The following is a 23556-nucleotide window of genomic DNA, read 5'->3' as shown; positions in this document are numbered from 1 at the left end:
TACTCTAGATGTCTGCTTTAGGATGCTGATGTCCTTTTTCTCCCTGGTGATTACAGAGAGTCTAGATGTCTAGCTCAGATGTCAGTGTCTACTGCAGATCAGAAGAGCTGTCCTGCATGCCCATGACTGCATGATACAAAGGGACATTCAGACAGGGCCCTACAAGAGAGAAATTTAAAAGAAAATGATGTGGTTTTGTCCAAGCAAATGAGTAAATGAGTATTCTGAAACTTAAAAGGGCATGTTAAGGAGTAGGCCAAGCACCTCAGAGTAGGATGAAAAGATAATTAGAAGCAGTTCAGCATCTCTTCCACCTTCCTACCCAGAAGGAAATGTTTTCATGTCTCTGAGAATAGAGGACAAGTTCTTGAAATCAAGTTTTATCTGATGAAAGTGGTTAGAACAAGTTGTCATTAATTCATATCTTTCTAGTAAGTGGAAAACTACCTCATGTAATAAATAGTATTCTTCTCAAGTAAATCTGTTCAGGTAAAGAGCTGTAAATAATTTTTTACAAGCCTTTCTGTGCTTGCCCCAACCTGATGGAGACGTTGGCTTTCTTGTAAGTGCTACATGTGGGTGGAATAGCAATGCTCCACTTTTAACACGAGAAATGCTTTGTTTTGCTTGCTCCATATCCTGCCAGCTCTTGAGATGTGAGGCTGGCAATGAACTCGAGAACCCTGGGCAGGTTGAGGCTGGGTATGGTGAATGTTTGGTGAGTTTCGTGGGAGGGAGTGGCAACTGCATTGTCTGCATGTTTGGACTCAGTCTTTTTTGCAGGTGGCCTCAGGAGCAGTACCCACTGGTGCACCGCCATTCTGCTAACTGGGACTCTGTCCAAAAATCCAGAACTAAGAGAGTATGAAGGGAGATGTACATTTAGCCAAAAATTCCTGTATTTAAATGGGTTGGTATGGTACTTGGATTTGATATAAACTCTTTTGGCCATATTAAGAGTGTCATGCTTGCTTTCTTCTCCAATTCTCCAGTTTCTGGGACTATGAAGTACAGTCCTAGAGATACAAATGACTGCTTATGCTGAGCTATAGAAAGGCTTGCACAAAACATGGATATTTCTGGCAAGCAGTTGTTTTTTTTCTTTTTGCAATCTTAATTGCTATTTCTAGCCTTAGTTTTTATTGCTTCCCTAGTTTTTTAATTATATTAAAAAAAAAAAAGAAAAAGAAATTTTGCATTAAAAGCAAACATTCACTAGTCTTCCTTCCTGTTGTACTTTTGCTGCTTAGGAAGGAGTAATATCTCCTACTGATCTAGACCTTGTGATGTCTGATGGATTGGGGATGCGATACGCATTTATTGGACCTCTGGAAACCATGCATCTTAATGCAGAAGGTAGGTAGTGTAAAATGTTATGAATATGAAGGGAAGGCTTCCTTTGCACAAGACTCTGGAAATATTATGTAACAAACAGGTTAGGATTGCTGCAACTATGACTTGTCTCTTTTTTTTAATGTAATGGTAAGGAAAACTTATTTAAAACATGACGTGAGTGGGAGGAAATGGATATTGATTATCCTGGTAGAAATGATCAGATGAAAGATGACAAGCTGTTAAAACACTAGCTGTGTAATAAATTTTTTCCATCACACTTTGATAACATTGCTGTAGCCATAGTTCAGAACTGTCTGAGTGTCAGGTAAAAAAACTACTGAAAAAGATTAGCTGATAATCCAGTGTCAACAGAAAATCACTTTCCATAGATGAGTACCCCCCTGCTGCTGAATTTGTAGAGAAGCTATGGTGTAAATATCCCTGGAGCTGCTGTGCTTTAAGCTTATATCCCGAGTGAAACAAAATTGCTTTTGTCAGCAAAGTCATGTGCATATAAAGCTGACTTGACAAAGCAGTCAAGTAAAAGTTTGACATCTGTCTTGCATAATTAATGCAGATTTTTAGATGTTTTTGGAATAGTATATGTGAATCTCAGCTAAATAAAAAGTGAATTGTGTAAAATGAAATAAAAATTATGGATCAGCATCACAGAGGTTTGAGCAAAGACTTAAACAAACACAAAAACTTCAAAAAGTTAAGATCAATAAAATACTAGCTCTTTATATTATGGGCTGTGTCTTTATTTTGCTTTTTTGTGATCCCTGACATGGTAGGCTCCTGCTCTGCTGCTTTTAGGCAATGCTGCAGTGCACTTGTGCACTAAACCACTTCCACAGCAGCACCTTGTCAGCTGGTTCAGTAACTTGGATTATGAGAGGTATTGCTTCACTGTACACTTACAGGTACACTGTCTCTGACTCTAGAGCTGCTCCTGTTGATCTGCTCACAGAATGACTCAGGCTCTTGCTCTCAGTTTAAATCAAAATTGCTGATGTCAGAACAAGTGATGGCTTATGTTCATAGTTCCATGCCAGTGTCAGCTTCTCTTTGGTTGCCCAGTATTGCTTCACTTTATTCAATGTGGAATAATATGGACCCCCTCTTCATTGCAAGCAAGGATTTGCTTGACTAACTTGATCTCCTTCTAAAGCAAGATTATCTGCTTAGTGGATGAGGAAAAAGATATTGTCTACCTGAACTTTAGTAAAGCCTTTGACACCATTTTCCACAGCATTCTCCAGGAGAATCTGACTACTCACTGGGTAAAAGACTGTCAGGATGGCTGGGCCCAGAGGGTGGTGGGGAATAGAATTACATTCAGCTGGGGACTGGTCACTAGTGATGTCCCCCAGGGTTCAGTGTTGGGCCCAGTCCTGTTTAATATCTTCATTGATCTGGATGAAGGGATCAAGTAAGTGACTTAGTAAATTTGCAGATGACACCAAGTTGGGTGGGTGTGTTGATTTGCTGGAGGGCAGGAAGGTTCTGCAGAGGGATCTGGACAGGCTGGATTGATGGGTCAAGACCAATTGCATGAGGTTCATCAAGGCCAAGTGCCAGGTCCTGCACTGGGGTCACAACAGCCCCAGGCAGCACTGCAGGCTGGGGGCAGTGCCTGGAAAGCTGCCTGGCAGAAAAGGATCTGGGGGTGCTGGCAGAGAGCAGCTGAACATGATCCAGGGTGTGCCCAGGTGTCCAAGAAGGCCAGTGGCATCCTGGCCTGGGCCAGCAGTGGTGTGGCAGCAGGAGCAGGGCAGTGACCATCCCCCTGCCCTGGGCACTGCTGAGGCCACAGCTCCAATGCTGTGCTCAGCTCTGGGCCCCTCACTGCCAGAAAGACACTGAGGGGCTGGAGCGTGTCCAGAGAAGGGACACGGAGCTGGGGAAGGGTCTGGAGCACAAGTGCTGTGAGGAGCAGCTGAGGGAGCTGGGGGTGTTCAGCCTGGAGAAAAGGAGGCTCAGGGGGGACCCATCACTCTGCAGCTGCCTGATGGTAGAGTGTAGTCAGGTGGATATCAGGCTCTTCTCAGGTAACAAGTGATAGCACTAGAGGAAATGGTATAAAGTTGCATCAGGGAAGGTTTAGATTGGATATTAGGAAAAAATTCTTAATGGAAGAAGTTGTTAAGCATTGGAACAGGCTGCCCAGGGAAGTGGTTGTGTCACCATCCCTGAAGATATTGAAAAACTATGTGGATGTGGCAGGGACATGGTTTGCTGGTGACCTTGGCAGTGCTGTGTTAACAGCTGGACTTGATCTGAGAAGTCTTTTCCAACCTAAACGACTTTATGATTCTATGACAGCCTTCTCTGATCCACTGTACTGTCTTTTTTTTATTAGTGGAAGGAAGTGGAGGTAGATACAAGAAATTGCCTTTGTCCTTTTCATTAGCCTACCAGCTTCACAGCAGCTACCCTTTTTTACAGCTGTATTAGTTGTCCACAGTCTGAAACTCTTTGTTAATCAGTGAGGAGAGATAGAGGAAACATGTGAGAGAAATACTATTATTTGTGGGAGAGTCCCTTTTGTTTTCTCTTGTGTTTTTTTGTGTTGTTAGGGTAATGTGACATTGTTTGGATTTAAATAAATTTATTCCGATTATTTTTTCTGAGATCAGTGTTCATTCCCTGTGGGATACATACATCAAGATCCTCCCATGAACTTCCTATGGGCTAATGTCACTTTTTGCCTCTGTTAGTTCTTACATCCTTTCCTCCATATTCATAAATGATCCTATCAAACCTATTATTTAGGCCACTTTAGGTTACCATTTAATCAATGCTTGAATATTAGGAATACTGGCTATATGGCAGTGAGCCAACAGCCTTGAACATGGAATAAAATGATAGTGTCAAGTCATTCAAAGGAGTAGAGACAGCAAGAACAGTTTGAGGACTGAATTGCAACAGACAGGAAGAAAACTGCTTTGGGCAGAAAAACAGCATACCCAAATTGCATAATAATATAAAGCTGATTATTGATTTCAGCAAATAAAATTAATATTGATGTGTGATTCAGATTTTGAGTTTGTCCTTGAGTTTGTGTGATTTCACATGCCAGCATCACAACAAGTGCTGTTAAGTCTTTTACAAGAAAGATCAGTAGACTTCACTACAGTCAGTTTGCCTGTTTACTATTGTAGAATTATGTTAGCAGACACAATATCTCACCTGTACATGTACTGGGCAGTCCGTGAATATAGTGGAGATGGTCCAGCCTCAGTGAGATTGTATCTCCTAATCTCTTGTTTCTTGAGAAATCTCATTTCTTCTTTTTTTTTTAAGCCCTTGCAAGCAATCATCTGTAGAAGCAGAAGCTAGATGATCATATCCTGTGTTTTACAGGTTTGCAGCAAAAGTTCTTCATATGTATCTCACAACTGGCTTAGATCAGTTATTTTATTAATAGGTTATTTAGTGAACTATAATTGGAACTTGATCTAAACTGCCAGTATTAGTAGAAGAACTGGATGAGGGGGAGGTTGAAGGATCTTTGCTGTTTTCTCTCCCACATTTATATAAACACCATTTCAGGATTGTATTCTACCTGTCACTCACTGAGGTATTCATACAGATGTCTGTAGGAGTTACATGGAAATTGGGGTTGATGTAGGGTCCCCATAAAGTAAGTACACATATCCAGTAATCTAGAAATGAATATTCATGATTAAAATTGTATTTCTCTTACAGAAAGTGGGAATACTTGCTCATCTTAGAAACACCTGCCAGGTGAATTGGTTTTGAATGATAGGAGCAGAATGATTGTGCTGTGTGAAATGCACAAAATATGAAAAGGAAAGAGTGGAGAATCATAAGTCTCATATAGTTCAAAGGGAGGAAATTTTACTTGTTAGGCATAGCCAAATGTGGTTTCTAAGAATTACTCTAAACAGGTATGCTGGCTGGTTCAAGAGCAGAGATTATTTCCATTGCTCTGGCCACTACTTCAGTGCTGCTGTACAGGGAGCAAACCAAGCTTTAACCCAGTTCAGGAGCTTTTGCACTGCAAGCTGGTCAGCAGGTGTGAGCACCTCTAAGGTAGTAATATCTAAGAAAAGGAAGATTGCCTTCTTTTCTGTCCAGCCTATGTGTTATGTTTTAGGATAATAAGATATCTCAACCCAATTCAGGATATTTGTAAGAGGTACTACTGAGATGAAGTATCACAGTGGTATATAATCATACAAACCCTTCTAATTTTCAAAACCCACCATATATTTCATATGTGTTTACATGCATTCAATTCCCTTTCCAATAGGCTGAAGAAAGCAGTTTATAGCCCTTCTAGAACTGCTGTTTGCCTCTGTGGAGTTGCAGGCTTTTCTGTATGAAAGAGTTTATATGCCATAAGTCAAGAAATTAATTTTTCAGGATATTGGCTTCTGTACACCAATTTCCTTCTATGGGCTCTTAGTTGTGAAGTAGTTCCCTCTGCTTTCTGAAAGGAACACATGGCTATGCACAGGAATTCTTTATGCCTTATTCCTCAAGTCATTATAGAGGGTTGCCAAACAACACATCTTGATGCATTAATGAAAGAATGTGTAAGATTACCAAGTGGCTCAGACTGAGGAATTCATCCCAAGTTTGAAACTGTTCTAACAAAACAAGCAGTTCATAATGACTCCATTTAATTTCTTGATCCAGCTAACTCAGAGTATGCATCTGTGTTCAGACACACCCTTGATGAAGACAGGATTACATTTAGAAAGTTGCACTTGGAGCTGTAATATCTAGAAATGTAATCCCTCTATCATGAAAAAAAGTTTGGGACTTTTTTTTCTCTGAATGTAATCTAACCATGTCAGATTCCTCCATGATGTTTCCTTTTTTCTGTTATAATATGCCCTTTTTTGTGTTGTCACCCTCATCTTTCACTCTTCTTAGATTTTATGTCCTAAAGTCAACCCCACCCTTGTCTTTTCAAATTGTTGATGCTATTGCATCAGTGGCTTGACCATCGTGCCTCCTCTCTTTGAGTCATTACAGTATCTTAAAATGCTGTTTATCAGGTTGAAACTCATCAAGTTAATACTCAGTATGGTGGAGCATCCTCTCTTTGGCATGTTCCCTGTCCATGCCAGTGACACTTGCTCCTGACTCTCATTTTCTCTCACGTCTCAGTGCCTTGCCAGGCTGATTTACCAAGTTTGCTTGTTTGTATCCTTCAGTTCTCATGCCTGTTGTCTTTCTTGTGAAGAGAAAGGGAAGAGACAACATACAAGAAGCTGATACTTCAAGATGCTTACGAAGTATAATACATGAATATACTACATTTTATAATGTTGTGTTTTCACCTCTCTTTCCCTACTACTACAGTCATTGTCCCCTTTATGAACTTCGCTTGTGTCTCCTCTCAGGGCAGTGAAGCATTTTATGCATGTTTCTAAGCTAAATATCTGTCCTGAGTTCCTTTTCCTTCATCAATACTGTATTCATCTTGGTGATGTAACTAGAGACATTGCAGCAGTAATCATGTTTGCACCACACCAGTGCAAATTCTCAGGTAAGGATCTGCAAACCTTAAGTGTGGTTATTAGAACAAATTCTTGTGGGACAGTTCATTAGCCGTTTTGGAAACTGCCTGGACTCTCATTGAAACTTAATAAGCAGCAGCTTATTCCATTATTGGAGCCTTGTGTGTCCTAGATACATATGGGCACCTGAAGAGCCTTGAATCAATACCTTTGTCTAGCTTGTGGTAACTAGACTGTAGAAGTCAGAAATGCTGAGAGAGTTTGGGATTTTCAAGGAAGATAGAGTATTTTCCTTTTCATCTCTATAATCCTGCATTACTGCCCCCTTAGAACTTCTTGTAAGTCATTCCTCCTCTTCCACCCCCTGCCATAGCTTTAATTAAGTGGTGGAAGGAAGATTCAGGGAACTCCTACCTTCCCTGGAGATGTTTCTGTTTTGTGTTCATAGTTCTGAGTTGCCTGCTGCAACATCTGCCTCCTCCCATGGCTTCTTTCTTCCAACATTGACGAGTTGTGTACAAGAAAGGTGAAGGTTTAGACACAGAGCAAGCAAACCACACAGACAGAGGAAGCTATCATCCTCTTCCTCTGTCTGAGATGCATCTTGTGTCATTCTTTTCTCCAGCTGGAGATAGTGAGGCACAGCGTGGGCACAGCAGTGGCACTCAAAGAGAGATGGTTGTTTTTATCAACCCCATTTGCCATCTGGCTGTTTTTCCATCTCCCAGGTGCTCCTTTTTGTTTCACACTGTTTGCCAATGCTAATTCTTCCATCCTGATTACTGGAATCAAATTAAAATTGTGTTTCACACTGGGAGAACTATCTTGAGTTATTAATTTTGAGCTATTGATTTTTTTAATCGAGTGAGATTGAGTGTGTTCTAACTTTTGGTCTATTGATTTGACTTGAAAGATTTTGTAGTGCCCACCCCGTGCTTGGCATGCAGCATATGTACCTGCATGTTACCATGTCAGCCACAATGTTGAGATCAGCTGTACTAATGCTGCTGCTCTTCAGACCCTTAACTTTTTTCACTTTTTTCTCTTTTGCTGATGTTACATAAAGCTTTTCATTCAGACATTACACGCAGTGGGTGAATTGTGTTACCCAGCCTGCACTGATCAGCTACACCCACCCAGAAATTGTTCTGAATCATTCAAGTAGTAGGTGAACTGCCAGTAGGAGCTTGATTTCCAGGTCTAGCTGGCTGAGTGAGCTTTAAAGACCATGTCCAGCTCAGGAGTTCATACTCAGCAGATTAGTTGTTCAGCCATATCCAAGCATTCAGTTTTCCCAAGATACTAATGTATTTGAGGTTTGTGAAAAAGATTTCTGGTGCACAGCTTCTATTCTACCTTCTCATTACTACCACAGTTAAAAATATTCACATCTATGGTATCATTGCATAAGCTTGCCAGGAGTTTGAAAGGTTCCTGTTGACTTTTGGAAAAGTAATAAATCTAAACTATTAGGTCTAACTGTCATAGACCTGTGCCAGGTGGGTAAACACCAGAGTAACTGGTAGCTGACACTACTCAGTTTACTATTCCTTCTGTTGCCAGTTGCTCATGGGGATTTGCTTGAATTGCTATATTTGACTGAACTGCCCTTTTTAATTTTGTCATTGTCCAGCTGGCAACAGCTGCTGGCAGAATAAATCTGCACTCTTCTGCCTCAATCATTTCTACTTCTGCATCTGGGAACATTCTGTGATGTTGCATGATGTGGGTACATTTTTGCTCAGATTCCTCACTGTTAGAAGACAAAGCTCACATGAACAAGTTGCATGTAACTATCCCTGTCTTGTGGCTGGTGCATGTGTCTTGTACAGCATTGCCTTGGGTTCCCAGGATTGCTCACGTGGATAGCATATCCCCTGTAGGTCAGTCTGGGTTGGCTTCAGGTGCCAAAGTCTGTGAGCCCAACTGTTAAAATCTAATGGATAAACACTTATGCTAATGACAGGGTATGGTCAGAAAACCCTGATAACCAGTGGTCCTCTCCAGAGTGGTTATGGAAGTGGATTGTAGTCTCTGCTTCTTCCTCCAGTGAAGAGATAAAATGATATCACAGCCTGTTCCACATCCCACAGTAATGCTTCTCTTCCTGAGTCTCACTTCCTGCCAGGGATGTTTTGAAGCCCACTAGGCAATCTGTCTGTGTGTCAATCAAGAAAATTGACCAAAATGCTAATTTTCTGTATAATTAGAAAACCAATATACCTGTATGACTAACTGGCATTCCTTCTTGTGCTGGGGAAAGCCAGAACGTGCCAGGTGGTATTCTAGGAATGCATATGCTCCATGGGTAGATAACACAAGGAAGCAGACTGACTGAATACTGATTGTCACAGTCTTGGCACCAAATATAGGTTCAACCTATTTAACAAGGCTGCTGTTTTTCTCAGGGCCTTCTTCTTCCTTCAGATACTAGACAATGTTTCTAGTCTATTTTTGAAAGAGTGGAATACTCTCAAATCTCCCCACATTGCTCTTATGCAATGGACATATTCTCCTGTTCTGTCCTTTCAATTGTTCAGCTGATGGTCATTTATGACTTCAGAGTGCTGAAGGAAATTTAATACTTCCTTGAGGCTTTGTCCTTTGAAAGTTCTTCTTTGACCCAGAAACAAGAGTGTTCTCCATCCTCCTGCTGACCTCAGAGGCCTTTCAGAAACCCTGTACTTCAGCAATCTCCGGCGTGTTGAGCTGTCTGAGTGTTGTTATTTATGATACATAGTTGGCAATAGTCAGAGGTTTCCATTCATCCATTCCAGCCTCAGCCATTTTAGGGTTAGACAGGTGTGACTTCGAAGGTATTGATATCTTACTGTATTGCATTCCAGGGATCTGTTGAGGAAAGAGATCACTTAATGACTCTTGACCTGACTTGCATTCTTTTGTGTCATAGTCAGGACTACCCACTTTGTATTTCCTGCATTTCGTGGTTTGATAAGACCATGAGCAGTTCTTGTTCATATTTCTCAGTCTGTACCATGTCCTGAGTCTTCATGAAAAAGTTGGTAACTGTAACTAACTGCTTGCCTTTGTCTTTTGCATGTTTCTCCTCTTTGCTTTGATAACTAGATAATAAAAATAGAATTAAGTATCCAAACTTTTCAGTCTCTGTGGTTCTCAGAAGCCATTAGTAGATGTTCAGAACTTCTCAGATCTGGGGTGATCATCAGGATAATCCACATTGAAGTGACAGGATGGACTCAATGATCTCAGAGTCTTTTCCAACCTAGTTGATTCTGTGATTTTTATCAGTGTCAGCTTGCTTACTGCCAGACGATCAGTAAGTACTTATTTACTGTTGTGGTGCAGTTCCTGACGTCCTGATTGGGAAAGGTTGCCTTATCCTTTCTATGTGGTAGTTAATAGCACTAAAAATTCTACTAGATATGTATGTCTGGCTAAGTGACTGATTTCTCTTTTTGGTGTATATATCGTTTCATACTCTCTAGTGCCTCAACAATAATTGTTTAGAGATTCCTACTTGAGCTGATGGAAGTTGGGTCTTTCAGTAATTCAGCCAAGGTCTACCTCACTCTCATTTTACCTGTTATTACCAGTTAGCTGGTTCTCAAATTCACTGACCCTGTGTTTAAGAGCTTCACAGATCCTGTGTGAGGGTCCTGAGGTCAGACAAGCTCTCAGAGTTTCATAGTCTTGAAAAACCGCAGAGGTGGAGACTGCACAACCTCTGTGGGCAACCTGTGCCACTGCTTGAGTGTCCAGTCTGAATTCCTCATATCAAATTGTGCCTGTCGTCCCTTGTCCTTCTGCTGTCCAACAGATGGAGAGAGCCTGGCTCTGTGTGCTCACTGACCTCCCCACAGGCTCTGCTGCAGCACTGGGGAGCTGCTGGTAGGTTCCCCCAAAGCCATCTGTCCTGCAGGATGAACAAACCCAGATCCTTCAGCCTCTCCTCACAGGACAAGTGTTCCAGGCACCACTCTTTTGCTGGCTTCTGCTGGAGTTGCTCTGTTTTTTCAGTGTTTTTTTGTACTGGGGAGTCCCAAACTGAATGAAGTATTCTGGATGCAGTCTGAGTGCTGAGTAAAGAGTATTAATCACATCCTTCAGTCTACTGTTAATTAACTTCAGTCTGTTAACACAGCCTAGGCTGTTGGCCCTCTTTGCTGCCAGAGCACATTGTAAGTTCATGTGCAGCTTGCTGCCTGCCACTGCCAGGAGTTCTTGGAGTTCACAAGCCTGTGTTGTTGCAAGGAGCTCTTCCTTCTGAAGTGCAGGATCTTGCACATGTCCTTGTTAAAGTTTTATATTGGCTTATTCCTCCAACCTTTCTAATGGCAGTCCTGTCCTTCAATGTATCTCCCACTCCTTCCCAATTTGATACTATTCACAAACATTATGAGCATGTTTTTGTAAGCAGTGCAGGTCTCAGGACAGGTTCCTGCAATACTCCATTTTTGCTGGCCTGCAGGTGGAATGCAATCCATTAACCACTACATCCGAGCCTACATGTTCATCCCATTTTTTTGTCCTTCTAACTGTCCAAACAGACAGACCCTAATGTCCTAACTTTGATACAAGAATATCATGAAAGACCATGTCAGATGCCTTTCTAAAGTTGAGATAAATGTTATCCACTACTTTCCCATTTTTCACAAACAATTATTTAATTACAGAAGGCAACAAGGTCAGTTAGACGTGATTTACACCATGGTGTACCCATTGGAGACTACATGCTGATTTGTCACAGTCACACTCTCATTCCCATGTCTAGGAATTTCTTTCAAGAAGACTTGCTTCCTGATTTTTCTCAGGGACAGAAGAGAGATTGATTGACCTGTAATATCCCAGATTTTTTTTTACCTTTTTTGAGAATGGGTGCAGTATTTGCCTTCAGTCATCTGAAGATCTCATGATGACAGTGATGCATTAACTGACTTAATGTTTAAAATATGGTAGAAAGCAGACTTGCAAGGGCATGCTAGTAACAATAAGGGCTTTTACTAACAGTAAAAGTCCTTCTTGTTGCCATTGACATCCTTGCAAGTTTCAGCTGGAGCTGATCTTTGGCTTTCCTGACACCACTCCTACATGCCTAGGTGGTGTTTTTTAATTTCTTCTTTACAGCCTGTCCCTCCTTCCACCTGCTGTATGACATCTTTTTGCACTGGAGCTCATCTAAGCAAATTTACATGTACTTGTCTTCCTGAATATAAGGGTGGACTGTTCCTGCCCTTGGAGGATGCTGTGCTTTATTGGCCTGTCCACAGGCTCTCCCTCAGCCAGTCATCCTTCCCACAGAATACCTCCACAGTTCTGAGCTGTGCTGTTACAGAGAAAGCACACCCCCTCCTTGTCTTTCCTGCAGTGTGTATCTCTCCAGTTGTGTGAGCCATCCCCACACACCTCAGTTGCTCCTGATACAAAGTTTTTTCTCTTGATGGGCCAGGGTTTTGGCAAAGACGCCTATTCTCCACTTTGTCAGGTGAATCCTGTCTTCCCCTAGAAGTGCTCATCCATCAGACAGGGTTAAAAAACCAAACCCCTGTCTCTAACCCCATTTAGGGGTTGCCAGATACTGATCTGCAAGATCCATCTGTTCCTCCTTTAGCCTTTTTCCTTCACTGGAGGCCACCTGTATCTCCATGCCTTTGATGCTTTTCCCTGAGCCATGTTCTTATACACTCCAGGTTAATAGATAAAAATAATGACAGGAATGCTTCAAGATACAGCACACACTGACTGGGAGGAGAGCACTCTCCTCATGGACCCTGGTCATGGACACTTTCTAGTCACAAGGAACACAGCATGGGTATATTCATGGTCATGCACTACACCCTCACACAGCATTGCCTGCTGGTGTGTGACATTCATTGGTTTTGCAATGCAGTCAAGTCCTAAATAATCTTAATGGAAATGGGGTGGATAGAATCCATTTTTCCTTTATGACAGTTAGGTATCTTAACCATAAGAGCAGACCATTTTTTGGGTCTCTCATTTAAGACAATGCTTAAGCACATCATCCTTACTGACTTTAACCAGGAATTTCTGTTGAAATGTAACTTTTCACTCTTATTTTCAGGTGTTTCAAATTATTGTGAAAGATACGCTGAAGGAATGAAACTTGTTCTGAACACCTTTGGGCCAGTTCCAGAATTTTCAGGTGAAACTGCACAGAAAGTCAATCAGGTAAATATGGAGTTAAGAAAAACATTGACATTCAGAATAAAGAGCTTTAGTTGTTATTTTAACATTTGTACTGTTTCAGTTTATTGCTGGAGGTATCTGTAGTCTGTATTTACTGTGTGAATGTGTACTTTAAGGGCAAAGATCAGTACAGCATGCCTGTGAGTCCCTTTTGAAAGCACTTGGACAATACATCATGGGAAAGTGACTTAGCAGTCACATTATGACCAGTGACATTATAACTAGACAGATGAGTCAGCTGCTAACAACTGTGGGTTATTGGCATTTAATCCTCCATGCTATTCCTTACCACTTCCCTCCTCCTATCATATTATGCTCATCTTCCTTTATTCATGCGGTGTCTTCCTCCTACTCCATCTTCCTGTGTAAACCTGTAGCTTTTTTCTTCTGGATGTTCTTTTGATACTTTACAAACCAGAGTTCCAGTTTGTAATGTGTGCAAATACTTCTTTAAGATAAGCACGTGAGCAGTCTGGTAAGGTCACTTGCATGTTTAAAAATAAAATATGTTTAAGTGCTGTTCTGGATTGGGATCTCGTTTATGTTTTAACATTTCTAAGCCCAGAATTTGTTTCTACTCACTACTAGTAATTTTGAATGACCATAAGAATCAACTGAAGTATAGTGATTTCCTAACTGCCTCCTCAAAGGTGCCTTTTTTAATGATTCACTAAATAACATGTGTAGGGGTTGAATAATTTCTGATCAGCTGTGGGAGATTAATTCCAAATACAGAGGCAGCCTGTCTGGAAGATAGCATTTTGTGTTCCTATTTAGTTAATGCATTTTGAGGAAAGGTATTCATTTATGCTTCAATAACATAGACTGCTTATAATAACAATCAATAATAATTTTGGAATCATTCACCATCAGAAGCTTTTAATCAGTATGAAATGATTTTGCTTTCTTCATAGAAGGCTGTATTCCACTTCAACATCTGCTTTATTATCTCCAGTCTTCAGTGCCAAAGATGGGCTTGCAGGGATCCTCTGTTAGAGTAAATCATTAAACATTTCTTATCTTATTCTTCCATCCTTCCCTCTGATTTTTTTCTGGAGTGACTGCAGCTTGCCAGTCATTGGTAGCAGGTCTAGGTTTTACTCAGTTTCTCAACATTTGCCTTTTAAGCCTCAGACCTCAGGTCCTATTTTGGCAAAGATGACCTTGTAGTCTCTATCTGCACTCCGAAAACAACTTTTTTTCCCTTGGCACTTCGAAGAAAACTTTGGTTGTGCACTCAGAAATACTTTTTTCCCTGAGTTTGCTATGTATCTTCCTCTGTCATTTTTATTATAACTGGTATTATTTAGATAAAATGTTTTTATAAACATGATATCCCTACAGCATTTATGGGGAACCACACACAGAAATCTGGTTCAGAACATATTTTCAGCAACATAAATGGCCAGGTTGTTTCCTTTCTACTTAATAAAAGATTATTATCAAAGAGACTAGAGAGTGACTGTGTAGAGCAAAATGAAGGAAAAGGCTGGTGCTTTATTATTTCTGTAGTCATCTTCATTGCCACATTCAGGATAACCTTATCCAAGTAGGAGAGAATTTTTATTCCCATACAGGTTGGTTCCTTTCCAGTTACTCATGTAAAGAATCAGTGACCCATTTCTTGTGATAGCCTAAATTATAGTTTGTGTGGATGATGACTTGGTCTGACACAGAGAAAGTCAGAAAAAATGCTGGTGAAAAAGTTTTCACTCAGAATGTGAAATTTAGTCATCTTAAATTTTCTCTTCCAGGCACTGTCTGAAAAAATTCCAGTTGTTCCAAAAGTCCTGGATGCCAGGAGAAAATGGAGAGATGAATGTCTCACCGGTCTTGCCAAACTGAAAACACAAATGAAATCTGACTGAGGTGCACCTTTTCTAACCAGAGAGACCAAATGAAGAGCAGATCTTCATAAAAAAGCAGAAATTTTTGGTCATGCAGAAGAGAAGACTGAATGGGCAGCCAATGATAATAAGCACATGGAGACCAATGGAACATTTGGTCAAAATCTGCCAAATTCATGAATTACTAGAAACAGTTATTTAAAAGTTCAGTTAAAATTTATCAAATTACTATACAAATCCATTAGATGTGTAAGTCTTAAGTAGCTTTAGCAACATTAATATTGTGCAATGCAGGAACACAATCATGTTTTAAATAATGCATTTTTCAACTTGCTTAGGAATTCAGCACTTGAACAATATTTGCAATGCAGGAATCTGAAACAGGCAAACATCAGCTTTTTGTCACTGTAGAAAATAAGCCCTCCCCCACCAGTCACTGTGACAGTGAGGTTAATTTGTAAAGCAGTGACTGCAGATAGGAGAAGGTTGTATTGAGCAAAGCATGGACTCACCCGACAGTGAACTGAGACCTCAGCAGCAGTTAAGGGTCACTTCAGTTCATATACGTTACTGTTTCACAATGTAGGGAAAAGAACTGCTCTTCCTTTCCCTCCCCTTGGCACTTCTGTACCTGTACAGTGATCTAAAAGTGAGTAAATAGAGCAGAATTCCCCCTTCACCCCCTCCCCCTGGTTCTGTACGACTTACCAGAGACCTACTTGGTCTTCAAGACCTTGCACTTGAGAGCCCATGGCTTTGCTCACTGATGTTTGATGCTGGCTCTTGGCATTGCTGCGTAAGTATGTGCCCGATTTTATGATTTGTCTGTGAGAAATAAGAGATCTGGAGTTAGTAGCTGGTTTGGCAAACAGTATGGTATAGTGCATCTGTTTGGGCTTTCTCCATGACCTTCTGAATGATCTTGGGAAACCAGTTCACCTCTCTGCTGCCACGTCTGTTTTATAGACTGGTTGAAGCCAGATCTGCTTCTTTAGGACTCAGCTGTAGTGAATGTAACAGCTGTAGCTGAAGGAACCCAGATACCTAAATCAGAACTAGATGATCTTTAAGGTCCCTTCCAACCCAAGCCATCTAATGATTCCAAGATTTGCTCTTTTGGTCCCCTACAGAAGGAAAGATGCAGTGACTTATAAGTAGCATTACTGCTGTCCTTTCCTCAGGAGACACAACACCTCCACATAGAAAAACACAGGATACATCTGGAAGTAGGATCAACCTCAAGTGCTGCAGTGACATGTTTTGGTCCACTGCAAAGTGTTACTATGAACATCTGTACTCTGTAACGTAGTTGGACTTTGATCTTAGCTGGAACCCTGGGGCATTACTGTTAATGCAGATAGTAGGAGTAACTTGAAACAGTGCATTGCACCCACCCTACTTGAATTGTGCAGTTCTGAATTTGTGCTAGATGGTCATGTAGTTTCACAGTACAGATACAGAAGTTTTAAGCTGTCATTCTGCTAATTCTCATGTGTTTTTTATAGAGGATGCAGTACACAAGCTGTTGTTTAGTAAAGCTGTAACTTTACTAGTTACCATTTTGAGCTTAGCAGAAATGTCTGCATGAACATACCAAAGCTACTTATTTGTGCTTAGGTCACAGTAAAAGAGACATAAGATAATTTGTGTTGCTTGACACAAGTGGTGGGCCAAGAACACATCTCTGGATGTAAAACATAGGATGAGAGGCATAGTGCAGAGGTTGTCATGTGCATCTTTATAATCAGTGGAGTGGACAGGAAATTTGTACACTCAAATTATTACTTTATCCCAAGACTTAAAATTTTCATGTTTCCTCTCTTGTTTTTTATTGCCACAGTGACTGGCCCAACCTGCATTTAAATATCTGAGAGGTCAGTCCTCACTCCTGAGGCCTTACTAATCACTAGTAAATTAATTATGAGGTTGATTTCCTCATTTTGTGTATGGTTTTGCATTTCAGTCAAGACTGAAGAAGGTTCTGATTACTTTCAAGATTTGACATGTTTTTCTTGAGGGCATATGACATTGTCATAACTAATTAGCTTGTGGTACTTCTGTTTACTCTGAGATTTTTTTAAACTTGATCATGTCATGAAATATTTGCTGCTGTCTTTATTATTTGCTTGTTAATAAAATATTTTAATGAGAAAGGTATTAACTTGTGTTATCTGGTGTGATTGATGCTTTAGAGACAGAGCACTTCTGTACAGCGAGCAGCTGCTCCACACGGTTACAGCAGATCTCACCTTGGAGCATCAGCTCCCACACAGATTTACAGCTGTAAGTTGAGGAGGGGGAAGATTCTTGACAAAAACTGTGTTTTAGCTGACATTTGCATAGGAGTTCCAGCCTCCAGGAGATAGTTTTTGTGCCATGAGGATTAGTCAGGAAGAGGCACAGCTTGTCCACAGAGGTGGTGTAGTGTCCCAACCTGGAGGTTTTCAAGTACTGACTGGATGAAGCCCTGAGCAGCCTGGTCTGACCTCAGACTTTCTGTGAGCAGGAGGTTACAGCAGAGACCAGCTAAGCTTCCTCCTGGTTTGCATTTTCTGATTTTGAGTTTTATTTGATTCTGGATAATTTTGCATCAGAAATGTTGCTCCAGACACAGTCAAATATTTATTTTGACTGTCAACAGAATGAGTAGTAGTTAAATGTTCAAGTAACTATTTTATGGTAAACTATGAGATTTTTTTGAATAATTTATCTTGTGGTTTCTTTTTTATGCAATTACATATTTTAAAAGCCTTTATTTTTTTATTCAGGTTACATCTGTAGAATTTTCTAAGGCAAACTTTATTGCACTGTTTTTCTCTGTTTCACCAATTTGATGTTTATTGTTTTCCTTATTGCATGTATTTTACTGTAAGTTATTGCTGCTTATTTGAAGCAGTGTCCAATATACTCATACCAAAGCCTTTGATTTAAGGCCATTAAAAATAAAACCTTCTATGATATGTGATAGGAAGAAAAGACAGATGCAGGGAAATACTCAATTGCTTCACTGAGGGAAGCCTCCAATACTTTTGTTTCCTAAATCTCTCTGAGTGTATTAGAGTAGTTTGCAGCTTGCAAAGCAGCTTTATTAATTTATTTTCCTTATTCTGTAGTTGTTTCCCTATTCTTCTGTTAAGTCATTATAAGTCTGAAAGTTAAAATGTGAGCATTTTTCTGATTGCACTGTTATCTAACTGGAAAGGTATTAAACTGTGTTGTCCTATCTATACCATCTTTTAGGCAAAGAGTGAACTGTGCTTCATTAGGGAAGCAGAAGTGCTTGTGGTGCTTGTATAAAAACAGAAAAAATCCTTTTGAGACAAAGTGAAATTATTGTCAGTCTCAGTTTCTTGAAAGATGAGATCTGCTGCCAGTTCCATATCAGGATTGCATTTCCATAATATGGAGTTACAAAAAGATGTTTGAGAACCTGCGACTGTGGTACCCTTGCAGGGATGGAGATAAGGAGGATATGGAGCTCTCCATGAGAAGAGGATCTGAGCAGATGTGAACCTAACAATTGCTGGAAGTATCAGGAGGAAAACCAAATGGACTTCTGCTTTCAGCAGCCTAGCAGGCCCAAAGGGAGTTTTTCACTAATTCATTTGAATCTAGTTAGAGCAAATAAGTGTAAATGAGTATGTTTGCTATAGCTGCCTGCTCTTCTGCTTTGCTCCCTCAAGCTTCAATGTGAGTGTGTGTGTATGTGCATGCACTATTGCAGAGTGGAGAGATAAAAACTGATGCCAGGGGAAAACCCACATTTGATTTGGTAAGGCTTTGTATGTATCAAGCCAATAGCCAAAGATTTCTTTCTGTTCTTTTATGTGATTTCAGAAAGAGAAAAGAGTTCCTCCCTTCAGCATGCTATTCAGAGCTAAGCAGGGGTGCAGCTTAAGAACTTAGAGCACATCACTTATAGGAAGTTACCATGGACTGGTATCTGTTCATTTTTTGGGTAGAACCTTCTTCTCTAGAAAGGCTACACAAACCTCTTGCTTCTCTTATAAATGGGAGGTCATAAGAAACTAGCAGTTTTCTTGTTTTCTGTGGAGCAGTATAACTTATTTCCTTAATATATTCAAAGAAATGCTCCATGGGGTTGCGAGATGGATTGCTCTTCACCACACATTTAAATGGAGAGATGCTTGGAATTAAACAGTACTCAGTGTGTATGAGATTTCTTCTTGAATATGCGTGTGAAATGGAGATCTTAACATGCAGCTTGGTAGACTCCTTCCAGCTACTTGGATTTCACATCTGTTTTCACAAGAAGCAGAGATGTGTAAGATGCAGAATCATCCAGAAACTTGTTTCCTTTTATCTGTGGGTAGAATATAGCCTAACATGGAAAAGTTAAGTTAATTCCATAGTTTCTTGTGGAAAACTTTATGCTGAACGTTTTTTAGAAGATTCTATACAATAAGAGCTGCAAATTTGCCCTAAATTGGATGTTTGATTTTTTTAGCTTAAGCCTAGATGATGACATTGTTGTAGTTTTAACAGACTGCCAAAGGCCTCTACAAGGGTCCAACATCTCTGTGTCATCACAATGGAGGTGTTTTCCAATAGAAAACATTAAAAAGGCTCTGTAATTTAAAACACTATGAAAAACCCTTCTTTTCATTCATGATGTGTTTAAACTTTAACATCAGGCCTTGCCCTCATTTTTCCAATATCATAATGGTACCTAAGTTTCACATCAAGCCAGTTGCTTGTTCTTGGTCTGCCTAAACAGGTAATGTTCCTAAGGAATACAATGGAGGCATTTGTTGGCAGCCCAAGGAGAAAGTGATGAGGCTGCAAAATCCACACTGTGACTCTGATATTACTGAAAAAAAATTAGGTTGTTGTTTATGAGTCAACTTTACTGCAAGCTGTGTTGATAATAGCCCAATTTCATGTGTGAAATCTGCATACTAAGTCCTTAGTAGTAATATAGAAAGTGTTTCTGTGCAGTTAAAAACATATTTCTGGAATTGCCAGCATTACACAAAGGCAGCAGTCACAGAAGTGTGTAGTTTTCCACATTCCAGAGCATCTTGCAACCACAAAACCAGGTTTTCTGATATTACTCACAATGCCATTTTAAAGCCATGCAGTAATGGAAAGATGTAATTGTGCCATTAATGAAAAGATGTAATTGTGCCATTTTAAACACACGGGCTACTGAAGACAGCAAATTACATAGCGAAGTGATTTCATGGAATGAGCAGTGCCTGTTGTCCATGTTGTACTGAAGTTTATGGAGAAGCATGAAGTCACATTTTGTACTTCTACAAACCAGAAATGTTTCCATTTGCTTTTTTTTTTCCTTATTTAGAAAGAAAAGTTAACTACAAACATCATCTCCCCTCATTATCTCTATCAATGCATAGTAAAGGGTGATTACAGAAGTCTGAATGTAGCTTCAATTGCTGAGATATCTCATACTACTCCAGTGTGTTGTTTACAAAACAAAAGCCATTAAAAATAAGGATATGAATGGAGAGAAAAATAGAGAATACCATTTTTCTTATAAAGATGCAGGTATTATTTATAATATGACAAATAAAATCAGATTTAATCTGATCTTAGTGTCCTAATAGTTTGTAAATACCAGTAGGTAGGGAATAATGCAAACATATTTAATCATCAGTAGAAGTGAGATAGGTGCATGTTTGTTATTCTTTGTAAACAGTGCTTAGTGCATCTGAATATAGCTTTTGGTTTCAGGTCTCTTCTTAAAAAACTACAGTCCAGATTCCTCTGGGGTGTGCTGCCATAAAATGTGCTGTAAACAGCTGTGCAGACAGTGGCCACTGACTGTAGCCTCGGGTAGTTATTGCCATGTCCACCCTGTTGGCAGTCCTGTCCCCATGCCTGTGAAGAGCAAAACAAAGTGTGATTTCCAGCTGCCACCTCTCTTGTGAGCTGCGGGAGAGTTTCCTGTCTGTCACCAAAAGGACTTTGCTCCGGCACGCTGCTGCTGCTGGCTGTGCTGGTGCAGGTCAGTAAACAGCCATGTGGGCAGCCTTGCCCACAGTCCTGGGCTTTGTTCTCTGTCTTAGGCCAGGTCAGTCTGTGCTGGCCTCCAGCATGGCTTGCTGCCCTGTTTCTGTAGCAAAGGGCTTTTGGCTGTACTGCCTGTATAGGCCAGTCTGCCCAGCTCCTGGGAAGCCAGCCACAGCCTGTTGAAGAGCTGGAAATGGGTGTAATCAGCCCATCCTCATTTAACCATTTTCCGGGCTAACAAACTTGGACTATAAAATCAATTTTTTCCTTCCAAGATAGTTTACCTGTGATAGCTGACATCCATCTGCCATTGTGCTGTGCTAGTTCAAGCTCTTTTCTGTAATCCCTGCTGCAGCTTTTCTGATGTTCACTGATGTGGGTTACTGCCAGCTGCCATCTACCTGATGGCATTACTTCAATAGTCTGAGGAACTTCCCATGAGGTAAATATTCTATCAGCAGCATGGGGGCTCTTTTGCCAAATGTGTAGTTGCAGGACCCTCCTCCGATGGTCATCTCAAAGATTCTGAAATTTGTATTAAAAGGTAGAGGTGATCACCACTGGATGTTAGAGCCTACAAGGAGGACTTCAACATGATCATGCTTATGATTTATAAATAATTTAAAAAACAGATAATTTGTAAGCTGCTTAATTAAAGCAATGTTGAGACACTTCTAGAACACCACATGATCACTCTGTTTAAAGCAGGAAAGCACAAAGACCAGAACTGAATAAAACCAAGCTACCATGGGAAGAGTAGTTTGTTTAGCATTAACACCACAGCTGTTGCTTACTGTTGGCAACACTCAGTGAGCTTATTTTCAACAGTGGCACTAGAACTGTGTTATTCTGGTTACTTCTCATCCTTTTCATTTCCTCAAGAAGTTTCTCTGAGGGAAGCAAAACCTTGTATTTACTAGCTTTTTTTTTTTTTTTTTTTTTTTTTTTTAATGTATTATTCTTTGCATGATTTCCAAGCTCATGTAGCCATGTGGGTATATTCTATACTTTGTTGTATTTCTTCTTTTTCCTTTTTTTTTAGCTTTCCTTTGAATTGTCCATTCACCATCCACCTCCTTCCACATTAGTTTCTTCTGGTGACCCTTTATTACTGATGTTTCTCAGTTGCTCAGAGGATCATCTTTAATTTCAAAGCTACACATGGGGATTAACTGCTACCCAGATGTTGTACCAACCTCCCACTCCAGCCTCTACAAGCAGACTCTTTGTGGTGAATACTGATTATTTTCACTCAGTAGATTGGATCCAAACTCTGGGTCTGGCTATCTGGACCCAGTTTCATCATGGCTGGTGTCTCAAGGGTGTGTTTGGCCATTCCCATTGCAGTTCCACAGGCACAGCCCAGATGCCCATTGATAGAAGCTCCTCTTACTCACATTCCTCCCAGGACAATGCTGTGTGCTGCAGGTGCAGGAGTGCCAATCACAGCCTTTTCCTAATCCTCTCTGTTGACAGCAATAGTTGACTTCTCCAATTTAATCTCATGATAGGTTCCGAGATGAAGCTGCTCCCTGTTTCACATCTGACTCAGTATTTATCTGTCAGCTTGGTGCTTGCTGAGATCATTGGTGATCAACTGCTCTGTGAGCCTTAAAACAAAGCTATTGGCAGAAGGCCTTTTTGGACCACGGGGATTTTATGATTGGATCTGGAAGGCACAGGGCAGTAGAAGCAGGTCCCTTGTGGCCAGCACAGTCCCTGTAATGTGGAATATTATAGTCCTTTTTTAGCCTCATAGAGCAGCTCTTTCAACCCCTGGCTCCTGCCCATTGCCTTTTCAACTCCTTGCATCTTCTCTGAGAAGCAGAGACCCCATCCAGGTGATGTATGTTGGATGTACCAGTGCTCATTGATGTAGCTTTTCTGAGCCCTCATTCCCTCCAGCTCTCACTTCATATTCTTTCTTTCTATTCTCCATCAATGGGATACATTTTTAATTGTTTCCAGGCCTGTTTGGCAAATATTGTCCTTCCAGTCATGATTTTCTCAAGGAGACCTTACTATTTTTATTAATTTAACTATTATTTTCATGTGTTTTTTAGTGGCATATCCAACAATTTTACCTGGAAAAAGCTCTATGGCAAACCTGCAATAGTTCTTTCTCTTTCTTTTTTTTTTTTTTTATTCCTTTTGTGAGAAAATTATGAAATGCCTAATATATGCTTCTACTTTTGTGAAGGTTTGGAATGGAACCAGCTACAATTCACACAATTCCACCCTTGGCTAAAATATCCAGTTCACATACCTGGGAAAACCACAGTAACTGGGTGGAGAAAGTATAGTCTCCACAATTAAAATGCAAGCTGACTTAACGGAGGGAAATTTATTAGGGGAGAATTTTATGACATATTTTCACCTCTGGCAATAATCTCATACACAGCACAACAGATAGCACAGAGCTGAACAATACTCTGAGCACAGCCCAGACTGAGAGAGGCTGCACAGATCCTGAGATCTGTGTCAGCAAAAAGACAGGCAATGGTCCTGGCCCACTCAGGTTCTTTTTGCTTTGTGCCTTGTGCCTTCTCCTAGCAGCAACCCCCCCCTCTTTTTTTTTTTTTTTTTTTTCCCCTCTCATTTGTACCTTTATACAGTTTCTGCCCTATTACCCCATATTTCTAATTCTATTAATCCATGGCTGTTTGGAGGTCCTTTACAGTCTCCCTCATTTTCCA

General features: G+C 40.4%; 1 protein-coding gene across 1 annotated transcript in view; it reads left to right on the top strand.

Moving 5' to 3' along the window:
• Positions 1 to 17023, top strand: part of CRYL1 (crystallin lambda 1) — a 49098-nt gene extending 32075 nt beyond the window's left edge. Inside the window, exons 6-8 of the mRNA XM_079304732.1 lie at positions 1251 to 1356; positions 12895 to 13001; positions 14774 to 17023. Of these exons, the coding sequence (XP_079160858.1) occupies positions 1251 to 1356; positions 12895 to 13001; positions 14774 to 14887 (327 nt within the window). The 3' untranslated portion in view covers positions 14888 to 17023. The remainder of the gene's footprint in view (positions 1 to 1250; positions 1357 to 12894; positions 13002 to 14773) is intronic.
• The last annotated feature ends 6533 nt before the right edge of the window (positions 17024 to 23556 follow it).

Source organism: Erithacus rubecula, assembly GCF_903797595.1.
Source record: "Erithacus rubecula genome assembly, chromosome: 1".
NCBI lineage: Eukaryota > Metazoa > Chordata > Aves > Passeriformes > Muscicapidae > Erithacus > Erithacus rubecula.
The sequence above is the reverse complement of the archived record's forward strand: the minus strand, read 5'-3'. Positions and strand labels throughout refer to the sequence as shown.